The sequence below is a fragment of the Myotis daubentonii genome, chromosome 5 (genome assembly GCF_963259705.1).
Source record: "Myotis daubentonii chromosome 5, mMyoDau2.1, whole genome shotgun sequence".
NCBI classification, from domain to species: domain Eukaryota; kingdom Metazoa; phylum Chordata; class Mammalia; order Chiroptera; family Vespertilionidae; genus Myotis; species Myotis daubentonii.
Genome location: NC_081844.1, coordinates 12,377,011 through 12,386,909, shown reverse-complemented (window position 1 = coordinate 12,386,909; position 9,899 = coordinate 12,377,011). Strand labels below are relative to the sequence as shown.

At 46.6% G+C, this 9,899-nt stretch overlaps 1 protein-coding gene across 1 annotated transcript in view; it reads left to right on the top strand.

The window, feature by feature from the left end:
- The first annotated feature begins 2,700 nt into the window (after positions 1-2,700).
- Positions 2,701-9,899, top strand: part of BNIP3L (BCL2 interacting protein 3 like) — a 31,242-nt gene continuing 24,043 nt past the window's right edge. Inside the window, exon 1 of the mRNA XM_059695941.1 lies at positions 2,701-2,905. Coding sequence (XP_059551924.1) covers positions 2,806-2,905 — 100 coding nt within the window. The 5' untranslated portion in view covers positions 2,701-2,805. The remainder of the gene's footprint in view (positions 2,906-9,899) is intronic.

Here is a 9,899-nt window from a genome sequence, read left to right as displayed (position 1 = left end):
TATCTAATAAAGAGGGAATATGCTAATTGACCCTCATGCCATCACAAAGATGGTGGCACCCACAGCCAATAAGGAGGGAATATGCTGATTGCCCCCACCCTTAAATATGGCGGTGCCCACAGCCAATAGGAGGGAATATGCTAATTGGCTGCCCTTCAAAGATGGCAGCGCCCACAGCCACAAGATGGCCGGCAGGGGAGGGCAGTTGCGGCAACCAGGTCGGCAGGGGAGCAGCTAGGCGTCGATCAGGCTGGCAGGGGAGTGGTTAAGGGATGATCAGGCAGGTAGGCAGAAGCAGTTAGGGGCAGGCAGGCAGGCGAGTGGTTGGGAGCCAGCAGTCCCAGATTGTGAGAGGGATGTCCGGCAGGGATCAGGCCTAAACCTACAATTGGACATCCCCCAAGGGGTCCCAGATTGGAGAAGGTGCAGGCTGGGCTGAGGGACACCCCCTCCCCCAGTGCATGAATTTCATGCACCGGACCTCTAGTGTCCAAATAATTAAAGAAAGAATGAAAAAAGCATCAAATATAAGAAGTTAGGAAAAGAGGAGTGATGGCTAATGAGAAAAGGGTTTATTTTTTGGGTGACAAAAGTATTCCAAAATTAGATTGTGCTGATAGCTTAATGACTCTGAATATTATAAAAGCACTGAATTGTGATTAATTTTATAGTAGGTGGATGATATCTCAATGAAGCTGTTAAAAAGAGTTAAGAATAATACAGTTAGGAAGAAGCAATCAGATTTGAGTCAATATAATAGATAAACCATTAGGTAATATAATCAAGAAAAAAATGGAGGACAAATAACACAAAATAAGACATAAAGGTAACATCCTACAGAAACAAAACTAACCTCCCTAAAAACACTAGGTCTGTATGTTTCCTTAGGGGAACCAATCCTTAAAATGTAATTTTAATTTAACTTCATCTACGTAAGACTATAGAAAAGGAAACTTTCTAATATTTTTAATGAAGTGACCATAAGATTATACAAAACTCAAAAAAATCTTAAGAAATGTTTTTGCCCCAGCTTGTTTGGCTCAGTGGATAGAGCATCGGCCTGTGGACTGAAGGGTCCCAGGTTCGATTCCAGGTCAGGGAACATACCTGGGTTTCCTGCTGGATCCCCAGTAGGGGGCGTGCAGGAGGCAGCCAATCAATGATTCTCTCTCATCATTGATGTTTCTATTGCTCTCTCCCTCTCCCTTCCTCTCTAAAATCAATAAAATATATTTTAAAAAAAGAAATGTTTAAAACATTTTTCAAAAAGCAACTTTTAAAAGAAAAACAGTAAAAGGATATCATAGTCTGAATGGGAAAACATCTTTGTAAATATGTCAGTTATTCCCCTGATTAATCTACTAATTGAAAACATTTCCAACCAAAATCTTAAAAGAATTTGCAATGAGATTTGACAAATCAGTCCTCTTTAAAAACGTTTTAGTATGAAGTTTTTCAAATATATACAAAAATAGTAAGACTAGTTTAATATATTCATCACCTAGCTTCAATAATTACCAACATATGGTCAATCTTGGACAAGTCCATTTTAAAGTTGCAAAGTAATTAGGAAAATTTTCAAAAAGACAAATGAGAAGACACTTGCTCTAGTATTTATCTAACAGAACTACTGTAGAGAATCCTTGAACAGACTCACATTTTTGTGGGAATTTAGGCTATAAACCCAATTTCATCGGTGTGGAAAAGGATGATTAAAAATTAATATTATTGGATCAACTGATTACTCAATTAGGAAGACTGAAGTTAAGTAATTTACAACACAACAAAAATAAATTTCAAAATTGAATTAAGGTCGAAGTAGAAAAATTAAACCTCTAAGAAAATTAGAAAAACTTACAAGCAATAAATTCACAATCTCGGTGTGAGGTTACTTCCAAGTCATATAAAAATAATCGAGTTGATCACGTGAAGTTTTTAAACGCCTGCAGAGTAATACAAAGTAAAAAAGTGACCGCCGGGGAGGAACGCGAGCCACGCGTAAACCAGAGCGAGGGCAGGGCAGGCGCAGCGGCCGGCGACGGCGGGGGGCAGGGGGGTGGGGGGCGCCTCATGTGCGCAGGGGAGCGGGCCCGCGCCCGGGGACAGGTTTCCGTGTCAAGTCCCAGAAGTGAGTTTGGCGACGGGATCTGGGTGATTATTTTCTTCTCGATGTTTCCCTGAAATTTTCCATTTCTTTTTTCACAATGATCGCGTGTAACGTTTGTAATTAAAACTGTTGAAACTCTTGAACAACTGAAAGCCTGGTCTGCCCGATGCTGCTCAGGTTTTACCAGCTTTATTTCAGGTCGATGACAGGGAGGCACTGGGTCTTTTCTCCCTTTGTCAGGAGCATCACCTCTGACAGAAGTGAGGCCTCGCCGACGTGAACACGGAAATGAACGCTCACGGGTGGATAAAACAATGTTGATCCGTGGGTGTGGGAGACGTGGGAGCCGGCACAGGAGCACCTCGCGCTTCCTCATTGCACGCTTCCACCGCATCCCGGTTCCAGCCGCGTAACTCACCGCTCGCCGCCGCCAGACTCGCAGGAACGCATTCCCGGTGCGCGCGTCAGCGTGCCCCCCAATCTCCACGTCCGCGTCCGCCGGGAACGCCCCGCGCATCCCCGCCCCGCGCCGCCTCTGCTGGAGGTGTTGTCGTCACGTGGCCGGGCGGGCTCTGACGTCAAGGGCGGGGAGGGACTGCGCAGGAGCAGAAAAGGGGGCGGGGGACTCGGCTTGTTGTGTTGCTGTCCGAGAGCCGGAGGCAGTCCGCTGCGGCCACCGCTCCTCCAGCCGCCCGACAATGTCGTCTCATTTAGTAGAGCAGCCACCGCCCCTGCACAACAACAACAACAACTGCGAGGAAGGGGAGTCGCCTGTGCCCCCGCCAGCCGGCCTCAACAGTAAGCGCCGGGCGGGCGGGCTGCCTCAGGAGATGGGGGAGGAGGAGCCGCGCCGGCCCGCGGGGGGGTGGGGGGAGGCGGGAGGAGAAGGCAGCCCATTGGTCCAGGTCGAGCCTGTGCGGGTGACTGACAGCTCCCGTCACCTGTCAGGATGAGGGGCTGCTGCCTCCCTCTGGACCGGGTCTTCCCTTTTTCCTGGGTCTTGGGGTCGGGGGCTGCTGGGGTTCGCTGTTGGGGAGGACAAATGGGTGGGAAGAGTGGGGGGACGAGCCGGTTCCACCTGTGGTGGACCCTGAGCGGAGCCTGTCGGGGGGCATGGAGGGGCGGGCCTTGGGCGCCGGGCGGGTGGGCGGAGCGGGCGGCGGGGGGACGTGGGCCGGGATGGGGACGTGCGGCGGGGACGCCGGGGGATGGACGCGGGCCGCCGGCGGGGGGCGGGGGCGGCCGCGGGACGGTGGGAAGTCGGTGTGCTGCGGGCCTCGGCCGGGGGACCCCGCCTCGCCGGGGGGGACCCGCCTCGCTGGGGCGGCCTGCGTCCGGGCTTGGGAACGTGAGCCCTCCGGTTGCGTTCCTTTGTTACCACAGGCTGGTTAGGAAAATCATTTAGTAATTTAGTGGTTACTTGTATCACGTTGCGGGGGGAGGAAGCTATGCTTTTTTTTTTTTTGGATGTTGCTCAAGTTGCTCAAGTGATACGTATTTTTTTAACGATAGGGTTGTGTGGCCTATAAACCTGTTTATGAACAAACACCCCCTTGAACCATACAGGATTGCACACATCACGGAGTCTGGGGCAATGAATTTTCAGAAACGGTTAAAAACAGATTGGCACACAGGGCGGTTGAAAGTTCGTGGCAGATTGAATTGCGACCGGCGACAGTCGCTTCCCAGGACATCCTGGCGCGCAGACATCTGGTCCTGCGGCGATTCCCGGGTGCCTGTAAAGCTCGGGGTCTTGGGAGGTTTTGCGTAATCTTCCTGTAGTTCCTTCCGTAAAAGAGGCGGTCGGGACAGGTAGCATATGCCCGACGAAATGGTTTAGAAATCATTTGGATGCTCGAATGACATTTGAAAGCACTGCAGCATCTTTCCTAAGAGGGCGGTGTACCCGTGTGGCCTGAAAATTATTTTAGGGAAGAGAGTTCCTGTCCTCCCAAGATGGGGACAGAACTTGAGTATTTTGAGATGTTTTCATTGCTTATTGCTGCTGCTTCATCTTTTTGTGGATAAATTCCTTAAATGTTGACTTTTAAAAACGTTTAACTGTCTTATGGTCTGGAATATAAGACACACATCATTTCCTACAGTAAATTAGTATTAATTTAAGAGTCCATAAGTGTTATTTGCTTTACATATTAATATGCATTTTAAAATTATTTACCCGTGTTTAGCATACTCTTAGAAGCATGGGATTTTAGAATGGGAAGAGGTTTTATTTTTAAATTTTTCTTTTTCTTTATTTTTTATATTTATTGTTGAAAGTATTACAGATGCCTCCCCCCCCCCCCCCCCAGACCCCTTCATCACACTATTGTCTGTGTCCATGAATGCATGTAAGTTCTTCGGTTAATCTCTCCCCACCCAACTCCTAAAGTTTTATTTTTCAATTACAATTTACATTTAATATTATTTTGTATTAGTTCCAGGTTTACAGTATAGGAGTTAACAATCATAGACTTTACGAAGTGTGGGAGGAAGCTTTAGAGATGACTGTCACTGTTATTTACTAGGAAAGAAATCCGTCTAGAGCAGTGTGTTGTCCCAGTTCACACCCGGCTAGGGCCTAGAGCTGAAGTGTTTACTTTCATCCCATCTAGTGCTCGTTTCAGGACACTTCTTTTCAGTGGCCCAGCTGGTATGCTTATTCTCTCAGTATGTTATTCCATCTAATATAATGTACGGAGGTGACCTGACCATCTTGTCTCTTTTTAGTATCTGTTTTTAGTTGTACTCTGTTTTCCTATAATGCCTTTATTAGCTATTTGGCTAGTATGTGTACATGATTTCACAGGAAGCAAAGGAATTGTAATTTTCCTTTGACCATTTAACAAAAATAAAAATTTAAAAAATGGGGTTGAGCTATATGTGATTGTTTATCCCTGTGTCGGACAGACCCATGAGATATTTGATGATGTTGGCCAAGCAGTTGCTGCTATGTTTATGTTAGCTGTTAAGAAATGGAAGAACACGCAGCATGTGTTTGATATCAGAATGTTGCATTGGGAAAGCTGCTAGATAGAAAGCATTTTATTTGGGGTAGGGTGAGCTTTTAAATTACTGAAAAGCTTTTAGGCAGTGCCATATTTAATTACTCCCCTCTTGCCTTTTACTCTGTTTTTTAGCTCATTATACAATACTGAACGGAGCAAAACAAGAAGCCTTATTGAGTCCTTCAAATGATTTTGGGCACTGGGCAAAGCAACTTATCCAGGCATCTAATATGTACTATCCAAATCGCTGATAAGTTGAAGTTCTTTGTCGGGTGAAGTTGCACAACTATGAAAAACAGGAGATGAACTCATGGTACAGATTATCTCTGGCTTGGGATTTTATCTTTAGTTCAGGGGGTCAAAGCAGAGTTTTAATAGCAAATTATTGAAATACCAGAGGCCCAGTGCACTGGTAGGGTCCCTAGTGGCTGCCGGCGGGGCCTCCCTCCCTTCCTCTGGCTGGCCCCACCCCTGGTCGAACTCCAGGACAACTCCCAGTTGAGGGGACAATTTGCATACTACACTTTTATTATATAGGATTCGAAATAATGAGACATTTCTCTGATAATATATTTTTTAGTTTACCACCATAGGAAGACTGTTCACTTTCACTACATATTAGTGGACAAATATCTGAACAGCTTTCAAAGTTAAAAGATTCTTTTCCCATTTCTAGTTGTTAGTTTTATTCTTAAGAAAACTACTAAGTTACTTAAGAATATTTGTATAGGGCATTTATGTCATAAAAATCAGGAGGTATTAAAAGGAAAATCGAGCCCAGGCCGGTTTGGCTCAGTGGATAGAGAATCAGCCTGTGGACTGAAGGGTCCCGGGTTCAATTCTGGTCAGGGGCACGTGCCTGGGTTGTGGGCTCGGTCCCCAGTAGGGGGCGTGCAGGAGGCAGCTGATCGGTGGTTCTCTCTCATCATTGATGTTTCTATCGCTCTTTCCCTCTCCCTTCCTCTCTGAAATCAATAAAGATACATTTTTTTTTTTAAAAAAGGAAACGAGATAGCAGTATAATTCTTATTGTTTAATGTAGGAAGTACAGCCCCCCCTTTTTTTTCTTTTTAAACATTTTCAGCCATAATGTTCTTCCTTCCCCAGTATTGCAAGAAAGCTTTGTGAAACTTCACTGCCTCGTAATACTGTTTTGAATACAAAAGTAACTAGTGTGTAAGTACCTCCTTACATACTAGTTACTGACTTTCTGTTTCATAAGAATATCAGTGATTATTCATGATCTAAATTCTAGCATCAGGTACTTGAAATAAAATAAAGGCTTTAAGGAAAGAGGATAAGACGTAATGAAATGGGTCACACCCCTGTTTAGGGTCAGGGTGGAGTCTTGAAAACTTGAGGGAAAATTTAGAAATAGTACTCTTCTTCCTTCTCTCCCCTCTCCCTCACCCCTAACTCTTCCACTTCCCTCTTGCTTGAGGATTGAACTGGTGATTATATATAAAAAGCTAATATGCTAAGTGTCCGTCCGACCGGTAGCTATGACGCGCACTGACCACCAGGGGACAGATGCTCAACGCAGGAGCTGCCTTGGCACGCACTGGCCATTTACAGAGAAATGGCACTGTGGACCTGGCGCCCACAAAGCAACACTCAGCTTACCCCAAGGGGATCACAGGTGCCACCACCACCATGGAGCAACACCCCACCAAATCTCAGCCAACGCTGCCGAGACTCCCAAATGTATGTGAAGCGTTTTCCCATGCCTCATCTCATCTGATCCTCACAGAAGTCCTGGAGTGGGTAGATAGGAGACTCAGTGGAATCCTATTTTCTTTGCATTAGCCGGAAAAGAGATTTAGAGAGCTTAGAAACTTGACTCGACTGAAAAGAAGTTAGAAATGGTGGCCCTTGAAAATGACTTCAGGTTTTCTCACTGCACAGAATGTAGTCAAACACTGCTGCAGTTAAATATTTAACCCTTTGTTCTCCCTGCGTGATCTGCAATAATAATCTGCTTTGTGTTGATATTTACTGCTATGTTGCTGACAATTACCTGAAAGAGAAGTTGGGGTGCTTCACTGGGCTGGAAAAAGCTTAGCTAAATCAGAAAGCAGGTCTAATTAAGCAAGTTTATTCTATAACTATAAAAGGCTAAGTTGACTCGCACATGTGTGATACATATAAAGCTCTCACTGGTACCAGTCGCATGCGTGTGTTTCAATCTGTCATTGTCGATAGTGAATTTGGTTGACATTGCTATTATAGAGAAAGGGTGAATAGTGACCTACTAGTCCTATCTAATAAGGAGGGAATCTGCTAATTGACCCTCATGCTGTCGCAAAGATGGCGGTGCCCACAGCCAATAAGGAGGGAATATGCTAATTGACTGGCTCACCCTCAAAGGTGGTGGCACCCACAGCCACAAGATGGTGGTGCCCAGTCTCCTCAGCCCCAGTGGGGCAGCAGGCATGTGGCAAGGCTGGGCCTGCTCCCAGGTGGGCCCGGTCACTCTGCGTGCCTGCCTCCAGAGTCCCCCAGTCCCCTCAGCCTCCAGGGCCAGCCCGAGGGGTAGGCAAGCCTCGGATGGTGGCTGCCCAGCTGCCCAGGGCCACCCGAGGTTTAGGTAACCAGGCTGGCTGAGGCTTGCGCTGCCGGCAGTGGCAGCAGCAGAGGTGTGATGGGGCGTTGCCTTCCCCTGATCGCCTGGTTGCCTCCCACCCCTGAGGGCTCCCGGACTGTGAGAGTGGGCAGGCCGGGCTGAGGGACCCACCCCCCCAGTGCATGAATTTTCATGCACCAGACCTCTAGTCTATATCTATATATCTATATCTCTATATATATCTATATATATAAAAGCCTAAGTCACTGTTACGACCAGTCAGCCGAATGAACAGTTGACCAGTCGCTATGACATGCACTGACCACCAAGGCACAGACGCTTCTGCAGGAGCTGCCCTCTGGTGGTCAGTGTGCTCCCATAGCCAACCTCCCGCAGCTGGCCAACCTTCTGCAGTCCCTCTCTCCAGCCAGCCCTGATCGGCCGATCGCCGGCCAGGCCGCGGGACCCCACCCATGCACGAATTCGTGCACTGGGACTCTAAGGTAAAAATAAAGATGTAATATGCACATGAGGTCGGGACTCTGTAACGGTCACGATCAGCTCAGGAGGAGGGGCCGGGTGCGGCCCCGAGCCCAAGACAACAACACGCAGGCGCGGCCTGGAGACTGAGAGAACAACACAGAGGGGCGCCTGCTCTGAGCCTCCGCAGCGCGGCTGGGGGCAGGCCCCCAGCGGACACACACACACGGGGTGCCTGCTCTGAGCCTCTGACGCAGCTGGGGGCAGGCCCCCAGTGGATGCACACACACACACACACTCACAGGGTGCCTGTTCCGAGCCTCCGCAGCCAGACTGCGGCTTAGGCCCACAGGGAGCGGGCCTACGCCGTCAGTAGGTCATCCCCTCAGGGCTCCCGGACTGTGAGAGGGGGCAGGCTGGGCTGAGGGACCCCACCCCCCAATGCACGAATTTCGTGCACCGGGCCTCTAGTATATATATATAAAAGGCTAATATGCAAAGTATCCCCTCAGGAGTTTGACCGGGAGTTCAGTCGCTTGCTATGATATGTGCTCACCACTGGGGGGGTGGCACAGAACGAAGGAAGGCCCCAGCCAGCAGCCAGGGAAGGAAGGCACCAGCTTGCAGCTGGGGAAGGAAGGCTCCTGCCAGCAGCCAGAAGGCTCCGATTGGCCCTGATCACCGGCCAGGCTTAGGTACCCTACCCATGCATGAATTTCGTGTACCGGCCCTCTAGTATTAATATATTTCTTCTAATTAATTTCCTTTCGATACCCACGAATTTGTGCAGCAGGCCACTAGTAAAACTATAAAGAGTATATACAGCATACAATTGTGAAAGTAATCACAATAACTGGACCAGCCTTCGTGATGTACTGTATTAGAGAATGTAGAAGCATGCTTCTCTGAATTTCTTAGCCATTCTCAAGAACTTAAAATAGAAAAAATTCATTGTATTATGTATATGTACAATCTGGCATAAGAGAACAGTTTTCAATTTGTAAATAGGCTTTTAATGTAACAGCCTGCAGTTTTTAAGTTTAAAGATTATTGGGAAGAGAATTCACTCAGATTTTTTTCTGCTTTCTATTGCTTGGACAGCACAGTCCTCATATCTTGCCTTGTTTCCTTTCTAGGTAAAAAGGGACTTAGTGAGGATTGGTAGAGTTAGAACATGAAGAAATTCTGAGCTGTAAATCAGAAATGAACCAGATGATGAGAAAAAGACGTGTAGTTCATCTGTTGAGAAAAATTTGCTTTTTCCCCATTTTTCTCAAATGATGAAGCTGATATGTAGCCTCTTAATGAATATCTGTGTGCATAACTTTCTCTGCAGTACTGATTTTTTTTTTCCATAGATGATATTTCTGGAAGAGAATTATTGAGTTAAAGATCATCTACCATTTTAAGGCCCTTAATATATATTGCCCGATTACCCTCCATGAAGCCTTGGTTTTAATAACAATATTGGAAACAATATTTTGGGTAATGGTTGACCATTGCCATTTAGAGAAGTATGGTGTATCTTTATGATGGGATGTAAAGCAGTTGTTTAAAAGAATGAAGTAAGGTAATATACATTGACATTGAAAGACATCAGCAAGTTGTTAGGTAGCAAATGCTACTTTCAGAAAAATATGCATAATATGATTCCATATATAAAATTCTGGAAGTTTACGTAGGAATGTTTTAAAACTGGTTTCCTTTGGGATAGGGATGTGAGATCGGGATGAGAGGTATT